At 36.2% G+C, this 21,493-nt stretch overlaps 1 protein-coding gene across 1 annotated transcript in view; it reads left to right on the top strand.

Moving 5' to 3' along the window:
* The window catches only part of HSD17B4 (hydroxysteroid 17-beta dehydrogenase 4), a 64,583-nt gene that overhangs the window by 29,292 nt on the left and 13,798 nt on the right, over positions 1–21,493 (top strand). The window contains exons 15-20 of the mRNA XM_080573577.1: positions 185–256; positions 1,648–1,751; positions 5,948–6,013; positions 16,819–16,888; positions 19,602–19,708; positions 20,005–20,091. Of these exons, the coding sequence (XP_080429703.1) occupies positions 185–256; positions 1,648–1,751; positions 5,948–6,013; positions 16,819–16,888; positions 19,602–19,708; positions 20,005–20,091 (506 nt within the window). The remainder of the gene's footprint in view (positions 1–184; positions 257–1,647; positions 1,752–5,947; positions 6,014–16,818; positions 16,889–19,601; positions 19,709–20,004; positions 20,092–21,493) is intronic.

Here is a 21,493-nt window from a genome sequence, read left to right as displayed (position 1 = left end):
ACAAATAACCAAACAACCAAGATTGGAAAATATTACCACTCTTTTGTCATGGTGATTGTGATTATTATGACTGTCATTATGATAACTATTACTATTAAAATAGTGTATCAAGAGTGATCTGTGAACATTCTTGAAGCGAAACTTCATGAGTCTAAAATATGTACATGTTCTTATTGTCTTACAGGACAACTAACTTCAGTTTCAACTATTGCTGATATACTTGACAAAGGTTCGGGAGCAGTCTTGCTAATAGATGGTGAGAAAGTTTATAATTTTCTTAGGGGATGCAATGAAATTTGAGAGGCTTATTATTTTCTAGCTGTAACAGTATCTGCCAGCCTTTCTTCTGTAAAGACTTTTACCTTTTTAAGTTCTATTGAGAGCTGAGAAATGAGCTAATTATCAATAGCTGTGTAACTGTATAATGTCATTGTTCTTGGGTAGTTAAGGTACTAAAAGTAAGAACACTGTTTTTTGGAAAAAGATTTCAGAGAAGATTTGATTTCTCCCTGTGTAAGTGGAATAGTGTACTGTGCAAACTGAACAAAGTTCTTATTAATAATAGTTAGTCTGGTCTGAAGGCAGCAATTTTAGCTAGGGGCCATCTGTCCACCAAAACCCTATTTCCTTTCTCGTGTATCCAAGTTAAGGGATCAGTACATCTCTGGAAGTGGATAAGTTGTCATTTTCTGAATTTTGGTATCTTTAGGTGTAGTATGCAAAGGACCTTAAGAAAGCAGATTAGATTAATGGGCAACATCTGCTCTTCTATTAGAGGTTCTAAGAAGAATTAGAAGAATAGATTAATGGACAGTGATTCTCTAATTCCTCTTGTACTTTTATACTTCCAGTTTATAGATAACATTTTTTTAAAGGTATTAATATAATAAAATATTAATATAACATTTAAAAAGACATTTAATGTTCCTTCTCATTGTGGTTTGCTCTGTGTTGTGCTGACATTGATTTTATCTGTTTTTCTGTGACACACAAGTTATTTTTGTGAACAGAATGTTAGTGACTTTTAAATTCTTTTCAGAACTGGAAATGGACATTAACAATACAATAAATTTCAGTCTAAGATGTGAAGGAGTGGAGTAGGCACAAACTGGAAATAGGAAGCTGAATCTCAATGATTCGGTGTAAGGAGTTTAACTTCTGGAACAAATAACCTTAAAATAAACTTGCTCAGGAGCTTCTTTCATACAAGAATGTGTTACATTTTGAGAGATGGTAGTGTGCTTTACATATGAAGGATTCTTAATAGCTTCTAATAAATCATATTTTATGGCTCAATTCTATTTAAATAATTTGCTAATGCCATATCAAACACTGAAATAAATGCTAACTGCAGCACTGTGCTTTTAACACCTTAATTGTCATCAGTATTTTGATAGCTCATTTTTTAAATTTTTAATGCTTTCATATAGATAAAATTCATGATAATATTATTCAAAATATGTGATCATTTTTCACTAGCCAAGAAATGACTTGCAGCAGTACAACAGGAAGTTGTAATTATTGTCCCTTAAGTTGCTAAAATGATCTTTGGCATATTTGAAGCTAAACTGTTCCCTTGTACCACCATATGCTAGCTATGTGAAAAAAGAAGACAACACATCACCATTCTCTTTTCTTGTCTTTTAGTGAATACCTATTGTGGAAAGGATCTAGTGTGCTATAACCAGTTCTCCTTGTTTTTTGTTGGAGCTGGAGGGTTTGGTGGAAAACGAACATCAGAAAAGGCCAAGGTAAATTCAAACATTCATACTGGGAAAAAATTGTTGGTGCTGCAAGAAGGATATATGCTATATCAACTAGGAAGGATACGCTACCATTTCAGCAGTATAGAATAGAATAGTTCAGTTGGAAGAGACTTTCAAAGATCATTCAGTCCAGCTGCTTTGAGGACTTCAGTCCAAACCAAAAATTAAAGCATATTATGGAGGGCATTATCCAAATCCTTTTGAAGACTGACAGGCATGGGACATCAGCCACCTCTCTAGAAAGCCTGTTCCAGTGTTTGACCACACTCATAGTAAAGTGAGTGCAGTACAGACTTGAATCTAAATAGCTCATTTCGTTGAAGAACCTGTGAGAAAAGGTACTGGTCAGGACCTGAAAAAAGTGTATGTGACGATAGGAGAGCAAAGTGAGTTACTGAGCATGCTACTGATCAAATATTCCTATATTTAAATATTTGAAATTAGAGATAGAAAATACCGTAATAGACTGTGGAATAGGTGATTCTAATTTAGATTTGAATCTAAATTAAGTTGGATTGTTCTAGCAGTGACTCAACCAAAAAGCAAAAAAGAGGTTTTGAGAACAGGTATTTTTGTATTCTGTACCACTCTAAATTTGTCAAAGCTGTATGCTTCTCTGTAACCATCCAGTTCTTTCTATAATACCTTAATAGTAAGACTTACATGAAGACTGTTGTGTCACAGGCAAGGGTGCCATTTAGTGTCATTTAAGAGTGTCTAAAATAACCTGCAGTCATCTGTGGACTTGGCATTAGAAAACAGTCTTTCAGTGAAACTGAAATTCATGTGAAATGTGTGATGTGGACACAAAGCTCCTCTAGAGGATTATTAGTATTTGGTCTTTTAGAAGAGAACATCTTGAAGTTGACAGTCTAGCTGGCTGCAACCTGAAGTAGCTAAATTTGACACAATTAATTCCACAGAAATAGTAAAAGAATGTAGTAATATGTCTAGGCAGTGCTAAAATCCTTAAACTCTTGCTGTAGGTCAGATGGAAGATCAGTTTAACTGACGAGTCATATTGACTTTTGGTTTTAGGATTACCAAATGTAAGCTCTGCAAACAACAGAAACTGCATGCTTTGATTCTATGTATTTAATCACTCAACCGCACTCTCCATAGACAGACTGATGAGGAAAACTATACATTTCTTTTTAAAAGCTAGTCTGAAGAAGGTTTTGTTTTTTCAATTTACTTTTGATCTGAAAAATTTTTAGAGGCCTGCGAGATCAGAACAAGAACAGAGAATTGGCTTTTATTTGTAAGTCTTAGTGTTTTCAAGTAGATTCTGGGAGCTTTTCCTCTCATTCATGGCTTTAAGAGCAGAATTTTTGTCAGCTTTGAGTGTAAGCAGCAAGGACAGAGTGACAAGAGGTTGAGATTTTAGAGACTTAGTCCAGAGGCGTGCTGCTGAGCTATTGGATTGTTCCAGAGTTTTTGTGATTTTAAACTTGCCTCAACTTTGCTGTCATGATCACACTTTCATTTCTGCTTCAGTGCTTGTAGACCCAGTTGGGAACGTACAATCTGTGCTTGATCAGTTTATCATTACTAGTATGCTGCTCCTCTACCTCAGAGCTGCTTGTTACTTCTTGTGTGTGTGTGTGAGGGGACTACTTACATTTAAAAATGAATTGATACCTAGTGAAAAATTTATGTATATGTATATAGAGAGCATTAAAGTTTCATTAAGTAATTTTTTCACATGTTAAATTTGTGCTAGTAGGTATGATCATATGTTAATACTGCAAGATTTCGCACTATTGAAAAGCTCATTTTAATAAAAAGCTGAGGAGCAAGAACTCAAAGTGGTGTTAGGTTTGAACATGCTGTTTCTGGAAAAGACCTCTAGGTGTAGCTCTTCATAAATCTATGCCTCTGTGTGAAGGAGGTTTAGAGAGCATAAAGAAGATAAGAGAGAAGTAATCATTACTATTTCTCACTTATGCTGGAGTGGAACTCGTGCATTCTGAAGGAGAGTTAGCAAGTGATGAACAATGCCACATGAACACACAGTATTCATGTCCAAATGCATTATGTAGCTAGCCAGGTACCAGACACATAACTGTTCTTTCCTTGAATACTGTGTTTAAACATAGTATCAGCTATGACAGAATGTTGTTGTGAACTAGAGCCATAAGGCACTACAATAAACAACAGTCAGTTCAACATAGGCTATTGTAAGCTCAGTATTTTCAATAATCTGTACCTAGTTACATCTGTAACACAGTAGAGGGATGTTCTTTGGATTTTTGGAGGATGAAAATCTACAATCTATATAACTATATAACCTTATAAGGTAACCTTGTAATCTGTATAACCTAATCTTTATAACCTCTATCAATTATGCTGAAGTTCTTTAACTTTATAAATCAAATCTTGAAATGATGCATAATGCTCCAAAGAGAAATGGGAGAAGCCTCTGTATGGTGTAGCAAATTAACAAAATATTCTTCCAGATGATGTGCAGTATTCTTTGATGGACCCCTTTATGCTTCTGTAATCAGTTTTATAACAGTGCATATAAAAATAGTGGTCCAAAAGAAATGCTGTTAATTTATACTGGTGGTATCAATGAGCCCAGTGTAGTGCCTTGGTACTCCTTATTTAAGCTTTGCACTTAAGGCAAATGCAGCTTCTTCACACTATTCAGTGAAGTATGAGAATGCTACTTAAAAATAATTTTACATTTCAAAATATAAAGAATGCCTGTTTCAGGTAACAGTCCCTCTTTTGACAGAAGAAAATAAATACCATCTAGTTAAGACAACATAGGAATAGCACATTCAAGGGCCTTTTTGCAAGCAAAAGGACAGTTTCAAATGACAAATTCCCCTGATTTGTGTTCACAAAGCTTCTTGGGAACAAAAACAAAACCCAAAACCTTTCATGTACCTCTGTGCCAAAGAAATCCGAAACTGATCAGACATGTCCTGCAATTTATGTTTTTGTCACTTTGCACCTGCCAACCAAGGAGAAGAAAGTTGCAATTTGAGGTCTATGTTGAACAACACCTTGTGCAAATCATGTTTCCCTTCTTCAGTTAGTGTTCTTGCCCTAATGACAGTGGTTTCCTTAATTACTCATTTGTTGGCTAGTTTCAACCAATTTATAGCTCAGTAATTCAGGTTCCATTTCTTTAAACCAACTGGAGGTAAATTGGGAAGCCATTAATGTTCTGAAAGCATGTTATGTGGTGTTCTTGTTATCAGGCTGAATAATCAGTAGATCCATTGTGAATCTTTGAAGTGACAAATGCAGGAGTGATGTTTTCAAGACTTCCATCCAATAGATGTCTTTGCTCTGCTGTTAATAAATGGGAAAGAGACTCTGCTGTTACTAGATGTGACACTACTCAGTACTTTGTTTCTGATGATTTTTCTTTTCTTTGGGAAAGAGCTTACACAAGTTAAGATTAAGTAGAATTCCTGCAGGTGAGAGTCAATTTGATTGCTTTTGTTTTATAGCTTGTTTCTTTTTTTGTTCTTTTTTTTTTTTTTTGGAAACACTACAGAAAGAGAGGAAAAAAGATTTCAGCTACTTTAATAGATTTGAGTTCATTATGGCATTCTTTGTGTTTATCGTCACCTAAGATACTCTCTTGACAGTCAGCTGATAAAGTTTATATAATCAGAACTGAACAATGAAGCTGAAGATTGCAAAAGAGTAACTTTCTTACAATGTGGTTGAGCTTCATATGCACTATGTAATTGCAAAGAGGAAAAAGAAGTGCAAAGTAAAAAAAAAAAAAAAAGGCTATGAAAATGTGATGTCCATAAGTGAGGTAATAAATTATTTTCTAGTCCATCGAGCTTTTTAGAATATTATCTTAAATATTATATTAAAAAGCTTCACTTTCATATCTGTGTTCCAAAACACTAAAGTTCTATGAGACCACTGGTTTTGCGGGGCTTGAACAAAAAAGCTAGGATAGCTTGGAAGAAATGTATCAAATTGATCAGCTAGATGTAACTTAGATCTGGTGCCTCAGGTTCGCTGTTTCTGCGAAGGTGATCTTGAAAGCTATTTTTTTTCCTGCTTCTCCTTGAAGAAGGGATGGGAGGAACCCTAAAAACTTGGTAAACGCTATTTTTCTTTATACACTTCTGCCAGTGATTCTGGCATGGGTATGCATAAAAGATTTTTGCAGTGAAATATTGATACTACTACTTTTGCTTCAGGTAACAGTGAATCCACCCAAGAGACTCCCTGATGCTGTACTTTCTGATGTCACAACAACTGATCAGGTAAAGTTGTACGTGCTCAAGGTGTGAAAATGTTTGTTTTACTTGGAGAAAAAATATTGCATGATACTCGCTAATGCTTTAAATTTTCTGTTATACCTCAGGTATTTGTGTATACTTTATAACTTGAAGCTAAAATTTATGCTACATTACAGTGATATATTCAATATACTAAAACATTCTTCTAATAAAACAGTTAGAATTTGATATTTATATATGTTATATAAATATATAATATGTAATATAAATATTTTATATTTTGTTATTACAAAATTCTACACAAAGAGGAAATGAACATACTGAGAAATTGTATTCAGTTGGAGTTAAAAAAAAAAATTCAAAGTCTATGAAATTTGCAATGAACGGTGCATGCAAACAGTGGCTTAAAAAAATGAAAGTGTTTTAAATTTCATAGTTCTGAAAATTTTAAATTTCATAGTTCTGAAAATTTTAAATTTCATAGTTCTGAAAATTTTAAATTTCTTTATTAGCAGTAGCCAGGGTAATCTGAAATACTGACAGATACCTCTCCAGGTATGTTTCCCTCTATCCTTAGTCCCACTGGATCACAGGCATCTGCTTTCCAAAGGCAAAAACCCAAGTAGGTAAAATTGTCTTTTTCTGAAGGTGGAGAAATGCAGGAGTCAGATAAATAAGAAGGGAAAGCTATCAGCATGGAGACAATGAGTAGCAGTTTCAAAAGCAACGTAGTTCTGGCAGGAGGCATATACCTTCTGGAGATACAATTAAATTATCGTGCATCAGCTGACCTGTGGTAACTAATACCTGCTTGGCTCTGATTATATACACGGTAATTCAAATTAAGCCTCACCCATCTGATTCATGTACTTGAAGTCCAAGTTAGCCCTACCTACTTAAAAAAAGAAAGAGACAAGCTCAGCATTTCTGTATCTGTTGATAATTTACTTGCTGCATCCTAAAATTTACGGTGTCAGTCTATGAGAAGCAGATGTCCAGTTTTTCTGAATAGGCTTCATCAAATGTGTGCAAGTACATCAAGGAATGGGAAAACAAGAGTACTCTGCTCCTGAGAGGTGGAGAAATGCAGTGGAAGGTGCTCTCTTGCAGCTGGCACTCTATTAGATGGGATGCAGCAACCTTAATAGCCCAGTAGTTAGAGCATTTATTTTGAATCTTGGAAGCCTAGTTCAGATTCTTCTGTGTGATTGTACCAGAATTGATTCCCAGGCCCATCAACTTTCAGATGATATTTGTGATGCCCTCATTCATAGGTCAGATTCTGAGTCTCAATCTCTTATGTCTAGTTACTGTGTATAAAATACTGAGTTTAAGACATAAAAAAGGTAGTAGTGACTCTATAATGCAGAAGTTTGGAAACTTTGCTGCTGCAAAGTAAGTTTTTGAAAATAAAGTAGCACAGAGTAGACATCACACTTTTTTTATTTTATGATATGTTCTGATAGGTAAGTATACAATGAGAATTCCTCTTCAATTAGATTTTTCAGGAGTCGCAGGCAATAGAGTTTCAGAATTGCAAGACCACCTATTTGCCTAATTATTCAGTAGCATCTGTGCGTAAGTGATGATGCTGATTTATAGGATGGAGAATGTGCAGAACTTGGGGACTTCATGGGCAGAAATACAGAATTTCATTTGTAGGACAACTTGGGGAAAGTTTACCAAAACTTCGTGTCTTTGTGTTTTATGCACCACTGCATAAAATCCTTTTTGTTAATGGAAGTTGGCATGCAAATTGCATTGATATTTCTGGATTTTTTTTCTTTGTGTTTAAATGCCAGAAGTGTTGGCAGAAATGACTGTTGCCACTCAGCCATCAGATTAGTTTAGAGTGTGAGATGACAGATTGAGAGACTCAGTTTGTACACGGCATTTGAGCTGACTTGAACTGTTTTAGTTTACAATGATTGTTGTGACATTGTACACTTAGTTTCTATGTTGCCACAGTTCACTTCAGAAAAAAAGTTTTTTTTTCCCCCTTAACTTCTCATAGCATCATCATGTAGTAAACTTCCTGATAACCAGACCACCATGCATCTTTAAAATTTTTTTACAATAATGAGTCCTATTTTTCACTGAAGTCAGTGACTCCGGTTACTGTAGAAGTTACATTTAATTCTAAATTAACTACTTGCTACTACCCATGTGTTGCCATTTCCGTAGGTTCACTATAAAGAGCAAATTGCAGCTGTGTGTGTACTCTGTGGAAACCAGAAGACTTCAATACTCTGGGTTAAGTTAGCGTGCAAGAGGAAAAGTGTTTCTGTGGTTCCAGACAGAGGGAATCACTCATTAGCAAAGAGGATACTGGGAACAGAGGTGTAATAATCATTTTTTGCCCTTCACTTTGTGTTTAGCAGAACGGAGGCTACAGCCACGTAGAGTGCCTTGAAAAATGATGGTTTCTTATGTCAGGGTCCAGTGACAGAACAAACTAATCCTTTTGGTTAGTGGTATCAAAGACTAACCAGGTAGTATAATAAGATACTACCTGGTAGTATGCTGCAACATACTGGCCAGGTGGTATAATCAATCTTTATCCCTTTCAAATCTGTGCCTGTTCTTGAGAAGTTATTTAAACATCCAACCAGTACTTACGAATGAATGACTTGAAGTACCATACAGTGAGCTGCTTGAAGATGAGGAAGTTAATGAAAATCTACCAGAAGTATCTGAGCTTCTTAAAGTGTTTAAAGCTTAAAATTTGCATCTTGCTGAAGTACATAAAATATTTCCTCTGGGACGTTCTTGAGATTTTCCGTAAAGTACTAAGTGATGTTTTTTTCCATACTGCTCTGAAGAGATGTGCATGTGCTGTGGCATTTTTCTAGTTCTCTGTAACCAGAGCCATGCTTTACTGGATATACTCCCATAAATCTTTTGAATAAAATAGGCCTTTTGACAGAAGATCAAGAAGTCTAGAGTGTTAGACTGTTAACCATTTAGCAAGAAATGAATCATGCAATTTCAACCTGGTAGGGAATGTTTGATGTAGTTACAGATCTTCAGTATCACCAAGCTATTCCTTTCTTGCCAGTTTTCAAACCAGGGACTTAAATTGATCAATCAAACAAATTTGGCTAAATGATTCCTTATGCAATTAAGATGCACAGACTGTGAATCGTACACATCTGCATCTCTGGAGTTTTCTTTTCACCACATTCCCAAAAGTGTTGATTTTTTGGAGTTCATTTTTTTATGACAAACACAAGATAAACTGCAGTGGGTATTTAAAGTGGGTGATGTCCAAGTGTTGCTACTTCTGAGGAAATAAATAAATATGAGGAATTGAGTATGTTGGGGACTTTCTGCTGTTTGTATTTGTTTTTGTCGTGGAAATACATAATTCTGATAATTGTGTGTTGTGATCTGTTATAGCAGTTATCTAACTGTTAGAACTGTTATTTGTCTATATCAAAATTATTATTTGGCATACACAGTGTTGTCAGAGTAAGTATGCAGTATCACAGTAGCCCATTAAATGGATTTTTCAAGGAGATGTTTTAATTTTACTCTTCTGTATTCCTTTCTACTTTCTGTTTGTCTCTGTGGAAAAACAGAAGCTGTAACAGGTGGAGTTTGTAGGACTTCTAAGTTTTTGTTAATGTCATCTTATTTCAATAAAATGTCTTGTATTTTAAGATAGGGTTACTGATTGAAAAATTATCTTTGCTTGCAACAGTATCATATATTTTACTAAAGCATTCTACCACTTTGAATTCTGACTTGGAGTGTTTTGTGTTACTTATATTGATAGAGAGAAGTAGACAAAGCGAAGGGGTAGAAAAGACTATTTAGATTTTGAAAAACACAATGTCTCAACCTTCTTTGGGCAACCTGTGTGCATGTAGCTGTGCCCCCAGCATGTCCCTGCAAAGCAGCGTCATGTGGTCTGAATTACTCCTGAAGCTACTTTTCCATGCAACCTGCGTATCTCCAGTACATACTAGCTCTGATGCCTGACTTCTAGGGTCTGGAAAATTGGAATATCTTGGTTTCAAAGATTTTTAAAAAAATTCCTTGTGAAAGCAAATGAAACTGAGACTGATAGTGGCATGTTGAGAGGAACAGCTTTGTTGATATCCTGTCATTATTATCTGGAAAGCTATGATAACATTTTAAACATGGGAGATACTTTAAGATATAAATATTCCAGATAAGACTACACACAAAGCAAGCTTTAATCTACCGTGTATGCAATGCTTTGTGGTGCCAGGTTTTAGTCATGCAGGTATGAATGGTGTGTTTTCTGTTCAAGAGCTCTTTATACAGGCAAGGAGGGGGGCCCTGGGCATGAATTGAGATAGAGTTGGAAGTGTGTTTTCCCGTCCTATTGCTGCAAGCAGTAGTGTTCTCAGAAATATTAAAGAGAGGAAATGGATCTCATGGTTAGTGGCTGGTTGGAGTTGCAGTTCTTCCACAGTGGATTTTCTTTTCTTTTTCCGTATCATTTTTTATGGTCAGTAGGCAACTGTTTATGCGTATATCCCAAAGTACTCAGGCATAGGTACTCTTTAATAAGCACAGGTGCTGATAGGTTGGGAAGATGAAACTTGGTACCTGAGAGCATGCTGAAATTGAAATTCATGGGAGCTCTGTTTTGAACTTGTAAAGTGTACTTTGAAAATATGATGCACTTTGAAGAATTAGGCCTTCAAATGTTAAATTGGAGAGCCAGAATTGGTTTGTGCTGCTGACAATTATGACTTTTTCTGCTGACTTATCGTTTTCAGTCTATAAAGTAAAGGTGTTTATAAAATGTTTGAGGCATTTTAGTTCCACAGAGTGTGTTTTAAAGGAGTGGCATATAGTGTCCGATGGTGCTTTTACAGAAAGTGGTGCAATAAGCAGCATAGAAAAACCAGTTTAGGAAATATAATGATTTTGTATTTATTTTTTAGAAAGATTCAGTAGATCTGTACTTAGGCTAACCTTATGGGATTTAAGATACACAAGCTGTGTGAAGCCTGCTCCAGGTATAGATGAAACATTAACTGACAAGACCTGAAGAAGGTGCTGCCTTTTAGTGTGTTTTTTCTTTTTTTCCCCTCTAAAATACGGTTGCTTTCTGTTTTCTCTAAAAGAGAAAAAAGAAATGACACCTACCGTGTTTCAGGTAGTGTCATCAGCACCCTGTGACTATGCCTTCAGGCATCGCCCTCTGTTCTGAGGGATGCTCAGTCCTGCTGTCCTCTTGGTTGTCCTGTTGTCATCTAGCTACCTGAGTTCAGCTTTTCCCTGTCTCACATTCTGTCAAAACTGCAGTTCCTAATCTAAGTGAAAGCAATTGTGAAGACAATTACATACAATATTAGTTTCTTGTAAAAGAGTGGACTTTGCAATAAAACCTTATTAAAAACACATCTTGGAAGGAAAGACATGCATGGGAAGCATTTAAAAGCTTAATGCATTATTAAACTGAAACCTACCATAAAATGTTGTCTACCTGTTGTCAGCGTGTTCAGTACTATAAGAAAAAGCTTTATTTTGAGTACGAAGTGTTAAGACCCTTACAAGCTTCTTTGTAATTGGGATGTTGCTAATCGCCTGTGGAAAGCCATCTTTTATACAACACATTGCATTTGTTTTCTTTTTAAGCACATGTAAATATTTGTGTGTGCTTTTAGAAAACATAGGTGTAGGTAGAATAAGGAATTGTCATGTTGTGACAATATATATAAACTTTGGTTGTTTCCAGCTTATATTTGTTTACTTGGAGAGGATTTTATTTTGTTTTTAAAAGATGAGAAGAAAAAAATACAGGAGGGGGAAGTTTTGAAGGTTGTTTTTTGAATGAGTGCGATATGCTTGTGAGAGAGATGATGATGAAAGCATGTTCATGCATGGGGAAAATATGGTTACAGGACAAATGGTTTTTTATGTCCTGCTCTGTAAAGATTGTGGTGCAGCATTGCCTGAAAACATGTAAATTTAAATTAACTTCAGAGTACAGAGCAAGAGACCCTCCTGAGAGCCTCAGGTGATTTTTGCTGTTTGTAGCATAAATTTCTTTTATAATGGGAAGAAAGAAATGCTGCAGTATGTTCAAAGATACACAGAGCATGGAAGACAAAATGTGCTCACCAGCAAAGAACGATACAGGCAAAACAAAGGTATGTGAAACCATTGCAAAGACTTGATAACGTTTTCTTAATTTATCTAGAGATTACGGTATGCAGACCTGGTATTCTTCAGACCCTTGAAATTGTGTAGTGTGTGAGCACTTATACTTAAGAAGTTTATTGATATATGTTATGATGCTTCAACCTTTTTTTTTTTTAATGTGTTTATCCCTATTGGGAAGATCAGACTATAATTTTCTAATAGTGGTGATCTTGAAAAATAGTTGAGGGCTTTGATTACACTAGAATATACTAGAACTTTGTGTGGTAAGATAGTAAAAACAAAAAACAGTACTAGGTTAGCATTTATTTTGTCTAAACAAGATGTTCTTGAATACCAAGAGTTTGTTTTCTCTCCTTGTCTGTGCATATCTTATTAAAGGACATAAAAATGGCTATTCCATTTGAAATTCTGTAAACCAGAGTAGTTTGTACTTTTTAATTAAGAGAGACCCTGCTAAAGAAAAGGCCTATTGTACATTTGCCATGCTAATGTTAAATAGCTAATGATAAATTGCTATTATGATATAGCTATATAACGATAAATAGCTAATGTTCTATGAAGCGTGTGCCAGAGGGTATATAACTTGATTTTAAAGTTGAAAAATATGTGATAGGGATAAAAGTAAAGATGTAAATAATGTGGGATAAGGTAGGAGAAAAGATGTAGTGCCAGTCCATACTTATTATACCTATTACTGTTTATACCTGTGTCTGTGAAAGTATTTTGTTTGAATATTTTAAGTAATTCTTATTCCTGAAGGAGTCTAAGGTATGTGGAATAAGGACCTAAGGAATAAGGTTGTGCTTAGATAGTCCAGATAACAAAGAACATTGAATCTCAAACTTAAAACAGTCTTAAGAAACTGTACATTTATATTTCTTAGTTACAGTTTTGTTAAAAAATAGAATCATGTGTGAACCAGATTTCCACAGAACATACTTAGGCATTGGAAGCTGCTATGGACAGCTAATAGTATCTGTTATATTTTCCATATGGGCTACTTCAATAAGAAAAAATGGTTGGTTTTCTGAAGCAACAAAGAAATAGTTTTACCTTTTTATGTGCCGATTTCTTCTGACTGCTCATTCCCAACATCTATACTTCAGCTTAAAGAGCTAATTAATTAAAAAGAAGCTATGACAAATGGGGATCTCAGGTGAAGCGTAACTGCTTAGTTTTAAGTACAGTGAATTACTTAAGTACTGTGCTCAATTTGAGCCTCTGAAGTATCAGCATTGACATCTTTAACTGGAAACATTCGTTGTTCTTAATGTAAATTAGAGCTCGTTGAAATGTGTAGGTGAGATTTGTGACTGTTTTCTCTTTGAGATGGCTTTGCTCCTTTCTGTTGCTTAAATAAACTGTTCCGTAAAATATACACATGTACACATAAACACACATGCACATACGCACAGAAGTGCTTTGAAATACAAGCTCTGGGGCAAAGCTCTCTCTCTTCTCCCAAATTAGAAGGCAAAATATTTGGAGAGTTGGCTTCCTTTTTTGTTAGCTTTACCATTGACCTTTCTTGTAGTCTGCAGGCAAGACTGAAAAATTGGCGCCGACAGGTTGAATATCGCCTTTCCTTCTGTGGTCTGGCAGAACTCCTAAATTGTTAGGAGATGAGACCTGACAGTTTGTGCTATTAATTGGAGAACAATCTAACCATATTATGACTGACTTCAATCTAATGCCCCACATCAATTGACTCTTGTCATCCTCCAAGGATGCATCACTTTTTTTTTTTACACTATCACTCAAGACTTCAAGAAATGTCGTTACTGTAGGAATATAGAAAGCAGAGCCAACAAGGTTTTAAAACAATTTTGTTCTAATGTGGAATGCATTTTATATAATTAATAGCAAAGACTGTGGTAAAGGAAAAGAAATTTGGCAGGCCTGACTTGGCTGCGCTGAATCTGAAATAACCTGCTGTGTAACTGTGTTACTCGGTTCAGCGTTTGTGTTTTCTAGCTGTGACCGATGCCACTCCAGTTGCTGAATACAACGAAAGAGAAGTATATCTTATATTCATGTGTCAGATTTTTTGTAAAATACATTGATCACATTCAATTTCCTGAAATTATTTCTTTCCTAAATGCTACATTTATTTGTTAGTGAAATACTAATATTTTTCACTACAGTTATTTTGAAAGGCGTTTGATAGAGGTATTGTTTCCCAAGTAGTGCTTATTATCACCCTAAATAAATGGCTAGTTCTTATTACAGCTTCAGTTCTTATGTACAGCAACAACAGCGGCACAGCAAGATTTAAGTTGAGATTTGGTCTCTCTTCTCAAATGTAAATAGAATTTTCCATTGCCACAATTAAATGGTAATTAGTTTGAATTAAAATTCAAATTTAGTTTGATTTAAAATTGACTGAAACAGTTACTTTATGAAAACAATCTCCTTGACAGCTTTTTGTAACAATTCAAATTAAAAGAATAAAACTGTGACCTCAGAATTTTACTTAAAAGTCATTTAATGATTTTGTGCAGTTCCCATCTGACAACTTTTATTTTCTAGTTCTCAAGAGTGGGGATTTACTGTTATGTTTTTAGGCTCTATTGAAAGGAAACTTCAGTAATGAAGGGTGATACTCTGTATAATTCTGTCAAGTGCAATTTCCTTTAAATTGTCATTTAAAAAAAATTAAATGGAAGTAAGGTTCTGCTTCCCACTAAAATGTTTTAATTTTGATATTGGTGTCATTAAGACAATAGACAGCTCTTAGCAAGGAATCTAGTGGCACCTCAGAGCTGCTGCTTATCTCTGGCTTCTGATAGTGAAAACACAGTTTTAACTGTCTCTCAGTGAGGACTTGTGGAAACACGTCAAATCAGAAGAGCAACATGTATGTGTTCTCTGAACCCCTGCTGTTGTGGGTTTTCTGTGTGTAAGAGTGGGGAGTGTGGTGCCACTTGCAGTTCCCAATTTTTCTTCTATTGGTGTGAGAATTGAGATCAGACAGCGTGACACCAAACTGTGTGGTTTGACATGCTGGAGGGAAGGGATGCCATCCAGAGGGACCTGGGCAGGCTTGAGAGGTGGGCCTATGTGAACCTCATGAGATTCAACAAGGCCAAGTGCAAGGTCCTGCACGTGGGCTGCGGCAATCCCAAGCACAAATACAGGCTGGGCAGAGAATGGATTGAGAGCAGCCCTGAGGAGAAGGACCTGGGGGTGTTGGTTGACGAGAAGCTCAACATGAGCCAGCAATGTGTGCTTGCAGCCCAGAAAGCAAAACATGTCCTGGGCTGCATCAAAAGCAGCATGGACAGCAGGTCGAGGGAGGTGATTCTCCACCTCTACTCAGCTCTTGCGACTCTAGCTGGAGTATCACATCCAGCTCTGGGGCTTGCAGCCTAAGGAGGACATGGACTTGTCAGAGTGGGTCCAGAGGAGGGCCACGAGGATGATCAGAGGCCTTGGAGCACCTCTCCTATGAAGACAGGCTGAGGGAGTCGGGGTTGTCCAGCCTGGAGAAGAGAAGGCTCTGGGGAGACCTTACAGCAGCCTTCCAGTACCTAAAGGGGCGACTAGGGGAAGGATGGGGAGTGTAGTGATAGGACAAGGGGCAATGGTTTTAAACTAAAAGAAGGGAGATTTAGATTAGTTATTAGGAAGAAATTCTTCACTCAGAGGGTAAGGCACAGGAACAGTTTTCCCAGAGAAGCTGTGGATGCCTTGTCCGAGGAGGTGTTCAAGGCCAGGCTTGTTGGGGCTTTGAGCCATGTGGTGTGGTGGGAGGTGTCCCTGCACATCGCAGGGGGTTGGAACTAGATGGTCTTTAAGGTTCCTTCCTACACAAACCATCCTGTGGTTCTAATGGTATGTAAAAAGAGCAGGTACTCTCCACAGATAGTTACTATTAGCCCCTTTGCAGTTTTCTTTCTCCATTGTTCACTACAGTTGCCTTAGATGTGACAGAGTGTAAATATTTACATTACTCCCTTTATCTCAGTATGCTTCTCTGTTGCCCTCTCTCAGATAGCACTGCATGTTTCACCGCACACTTCTTGGATGCCCAGCTAGAGTGGCCTCTGACATAGGAGTACTTGGCAGTCCATTTGGCTTGCTTTTCTGGATTTGATTTGTCTTTTTACTAGTGAAAGAGAATGTTTAACATAAAGTGCAAGTCTTCTAGAAAGCTTGGCCTGCCACTTTGCTTTTTTTTATTTGTTTGTTTAACATGGGGATTGGCTGTGCTTGAAGCTGCTGAGGGAACAGTATCATAATGATTCAGTTGAAAACGCATGGTAGTGTTTTTTACTTTGTTTTCAATGTTTTCATATGTAATTTAAAAATGTGGATGAATCTTATTTAAGAAGACTCTTCAAGCAAAAGAACCTACTGTCAAATTCTAAGAAAGGTCTTACTTTACTGTTGTCAAATTTTAGTAAAGATGGATCTATCAGTCAGCAGAATATGCTGTTTTTTCCTTTCATTAAGCAGTTGTTTTACTTTGGCAGGTACCAACCTTACACAGAGTTCATGGTACTTCACCCTGGACTTTTGGTGGTTTGTCTATACAATAACATTAATTTATGTTTTATCTGGTTTATCATAGATTTGATTATCTAAACCACTGAAACAGATTGTGAGAAATTTGTTAATGTGACTCCTGCTGGTTTCTGCAAGCCTAGCTATACTCCCATTTTCTTTGTCTGTTTCTGCAGGCTGCCTTATATCGGCTTAGTGGGGATTGGAATCCTTTACATGTTGATCCAAGTTTTGCTGCGCTTGGAGGTAAGTTGAGGGATGCTGTTTGAGTAATGTTTGGGTAAATGATGATGTAAATATTTATTTTATTTTTTTTCATTAGGTTTGTAAGACTTTAAGAAGCTGGGAAAAACAGTGCTTTTTCATAGATGTTCTTTAAGTCAGCCTTAGATGTTTTCATAATTGTGTGTGACACCTCGCTTTGAAGCATTGCTTCTTGGAGCTAGGAATGTGTGGTATGGTGCTGGGACTCTTATCTGCAGTGGAAATCTGTCTTCTGTTTTCATAGTAGAGTTTATATTTTGCCACCTTTACATATGTGCAATCTCTGTTTTCATAAACAGATATAATTCAATTGGCTTTCGAAAGCTTCAGAGGGAAATACATAACATTTTTGATAGATGATTCCATCTAAATGATTTTGAGATTATGTTGGTCTCGGAGGAATTTTTTTCTGCTTCTGTGTAGTCTTCTCAATCCCAGTAAATAAAAGCAGAAAGGGTGGAGAAAGGGATTTTGGTATCACTTCTTTCTTGTAAACTTGCTTAACTGGACCTCTTAATAGCACAGGAGGTTGGTCATTTATGTAATGCCACATAAAAAATCCCTATAAAAAGAGTAAATTTTTTCTATGTGCCAAGAGCAGTGGTGCTTAAAGTGAAAAACAAAATTAACTCTGTAGGAGTTTGTCTGAACAGAAAAATACTGGGCTCTGCAACTATGGCAGTCTCCTAATCAGATACCTATAACAGAATTATGCTTAGATTAAAAAGAAACTTATTGAAGAGATCATCCACAAGTATTTCTTCTAGTTATGCAGAAGTTTTTTTTTGGGGGGGGGGGGGGAGGGATTTTCAAATTCATTCTTGCCTTTTAAGTTCTCTGAGTGCTTTAACTGACTGGCTCTTACTGGTGTGCGTTGGAAAGCGAGCATTAAGCTTAACATACTCAAGTGATTCCAAGCCTTCCTGTAGGCAATGTTTCACAGAAGATACTAAAAAAACCCGTGTGTTTATTTTTTTGTGCCTTTATTCCTCTAGCATGTGAATATTTCTAAGGTATTGGAATGTGTAAACAACATTAATTTTGCTTTCATTTTAGTTAGGTAAAAGGTAACTTAAAGATTTTCCTTTGAGTTTGTGTTTTTTGTATCATGAAAATGCCAGGGAAAATATGACTGAACCGTGTGTCTGTTGTTTAGCTTTTAAGATAGTGGTAATTCTTTGCTCTTGAATGGTGAATTGAACTTAGCTTTTAAACAGCTGACTCTCACTCCACCATTTTGTGTGTGAGATACTGAATACTGATGTCATAACAATTTATAATTTGTTTTAAAATCGACTGTAAGGTATTTTGTGCATTCCAGAAATACTTTATGGTCAGGGTACAAAATAAAAAATGTTATTAAAGCATGCATATTCAAATACTTCACTGGAAATAAATGACAATGATCAGAATGAAATAGTTATTACAGAGAGAAAACAGACTCATGCTCCTTTCAGCCTGCCCTTCTGTCATATCTCTCTTCCTTACCTAGCCAGTCACAATTTCTGTTTCTCATCCTGCTTCCTACAAGACTTGTTTTCCCTTTTGGCTGCATCTCAGAATTGCCATCTTTCCCTACATTGAGTCCTGGTGGCTTTTTGGTCTCTGTCTTGAAGGTGGTTTCTTTTTCTTCTGTATCTTCTGGTTCTCCTTAGGCCAGACTTTCTCCTGTCTCTCTTCTTTATTTTCCCCCCCTTTTTTGTTTTTCTCCCAGCTGTTGTCCCTTGGGACAACTTTTCATGCTGTGCAGATGCTGTGAGTAGTTTAGAGCTCAGGAAAAACAGATTGTGACAGCTGAGAGTGGCAGATGAGTTCCAGGCAAAGCAACTATTTTCAGAGCCAAGTCTGGACAGACCTGTCTTAAATCTATAGACTGTTGCAAGCATGAACAATTACTGTTCACATGCCCGGTAAGGTCAGAGCAACCTGTTAAGGGATCAGAACATACTGAGTACAAACAGTATCTTTAAAACTTAACTGTTGTGCTTTAATCTCAGGCCAATTTTTAAAGGCTTATTTTGTCAAACTTTGGCTGGACTGGAAAAAGATTCATTGCTAATATAAAATTTGTCTTCTGCCAAGATTCAGCTTCTGCTCCAAAGCAATGTGGTGCTAGGAAGCCTGACCAAAAATGTCAACATAAGAAATTTACAGCATTTTTTTTTTTGCGAGGCTTGTTCAGAATGTCTGAACTTTTCCTTGTTTAGAAGGAGAAAAAAACTCAAAAAAGTTAATCCTGAAGCGTGTACTAAATATTAAGGCATTTGTCAACCATAAATAAGAATTCAAAGTGGGAAGCATCAAACAATATTAATTAAACCACTTTTCCATCCTTATAATACCTCTTACCATCCATATACATCTATTTAACTGTGTATCTGGTGTGTCCGTCCATGTATACTAACACAGATGTTCTCCTTAGTTTCATTTGGTCACCTCTTCAGAAGGGTCTCATTCTACTTGTGAGCCTAGCATATGCAGTGTTGAAGTGTCAGTTCTCAGTGAATACATTCCTTTGCCTCAAGAGGAAACAACAAGTAGTAACAGATGTTTCTTCAGTAACATAGTCCTTTTTTTTAACCTAATTTAAAGAATATTACTGAAGGAAAATACTATGAATAAAACATGGATATTTGTAGAAGATACATGCAAACTCCTAATGCTGCAAACACTAAAATGTTAATTTTTGAAATAGGATTTCAGAAGCCCATACTTCATGGACTATGCACCTTTGGGTTTGCTGCTAGAAATGTTTTGAAGCAGTTTGCAAATAATGATGTGACCAGATTCAAGGCGATCAAGGTCTGTGGCTTCATTCTTAATAGTTAATTACCTTTATTTAGTCTTAGTGCCAAAAAATGTGGCAAATTCTTTATGGTAGGAAAAAGTTTTGAATTGTTCTGACTGCCACAAGTGCTTTTACTTACTGTTGCATGCATTTTAATGCCTCTATCTAGTATGTCTACTTAAATATTTAGATATTTTGCATCGCTAGTTGACTCATTTTCTCTTTTCTTTTTCTCATTTTAGTAGCGCCTGTGCTTTTAAGCTTTGTATGACACATCTTTTTTGACATATCTTTTTTTTCTTTTTTTAAGGTTCGCTTTGCAAAGCCAGTCATTCCAGGGCAGACTTTACAAACAGAAATGTGGAAGGAAGGAGATAGAATCCATTTTCAGACCAAGGTCAGAATGTGATCACCACTGTGACTTTTGTGAAACGCATGGGTTGTGTAAAAGATTGTGGATATGATGGGAAGTGAAAAAAGCAGCTCATGAAACACACCATTGAGGAAGGTTCTGGAAAGAAATGAAATTAATAAAAATGAATATTCTTAATTATTTATGAATATTTTTACTTATCTCATTGTTTCACAAAGATTCCAGTAAAATATCAAAAGCATTGTTATAGGACTTCCTGTTCTCCTTATATTAAATAGTTAGCAGAACTCATTTCATTGTATTATGTTTTCAGTGTTTGTCTACTGTGGAAAAGCAAAAAAAAAAAAAAAAAAAGTCATTCTCAAACCAGTATAGTTTGTATTTGTTTTCTGTAGTTAATTTTAACCTTGTGCTTGCATCGTTTTTTTAACATTTATTTAGCTAACATAAATGAACTGTTGATTGTTAGTTAATGAAGGTGAACTTCTAAAAGTGTAGATTAAATTTAGTTATATTTCAGCTGCATCTACGTAGATGAGCTTGCTTAATAACAGCAGTTTCATAGCAGCTAAGCATATTAAGTACAATAAAACGGATCTTACTCTTCTATAAATTCACTTTTTATATTACACAATTTTCTTTGGTTTTGTTGTTAGCATTTTGTGTGAGTGTCCTATAATAGTAGAAAATACCATTGGTAGGAGAAAATACTTCAGGTAGAGGTGAAAAGTAAATTGTCATTTTTTTCGGTTGTAGCATGCTATAGCACTAGCATTTTCTTAAACTGTGATTTGCCACTGGTATTTTTCAGTATGCATTGGTTTATGCAGATGCAGTCTACGTTGCTTTGGGTAGCCAAAGTTTTGCTACCCATCTGTAAAAATGCAGACAAGCTGTTTATCAGTGAGTAGCCAGACACTTGCAGCTAAAGTGAGGATTAGGCAGGCAAAATTGAATGAGGGGAATCATCACAAAGACGTAGGATGACCATTTCCACAGGGATATAGATTTGAGGAATAGATGTTGACTGATGAAGGTAAATTTTGTTTGCAGACCTGATGAGTGCTAGCGGCTATACAATTTCAGAATGCTGATAACGTCAGGGCTGCTACGTACAAACTCTCCATCTCAACTTACTAGTAGTCAGTAAACAGGACAGTTTGGTCCCTCAAATGAGGTTTGGAGTTACTACATAGCTGCAGTACTAGAAATGTGGAGGCTTGTAGTTATATTTAAAAGCTACTACCACTCAGTCCTGAGAGAATTTCTAGACCTCATGTTTACTTTTGAGGATTTGCACGTACAGTCTAAACGGTATTCATGGTATGCGTCCCAGCCCTTTGAAATCTGTAAACAGAATAGGTTGCTTTGCTGTGTTCAGAGGCTGGATTTGTTGCTGTGCTTGGTTTAATATTAGCATTATATG

Source organism: Anser brachyrhynchus (assembly GCF_964034855.1).
Source record: "Anser brachyrhynchus genome assembly, chromosome: Z".
NCBI classification, from domain to species: domain Eukaryota; kingdom Metazoa; phylum Chordata; class Aves; order Anseriformes; family Anatidae; genus Anser; species Anser brachyrhynchus.
The sequence above is the reverse complement of the archived record's forward strand: the minus strand, read 5'-3'. Positions and strand labels throughout refer to the sequence as shown.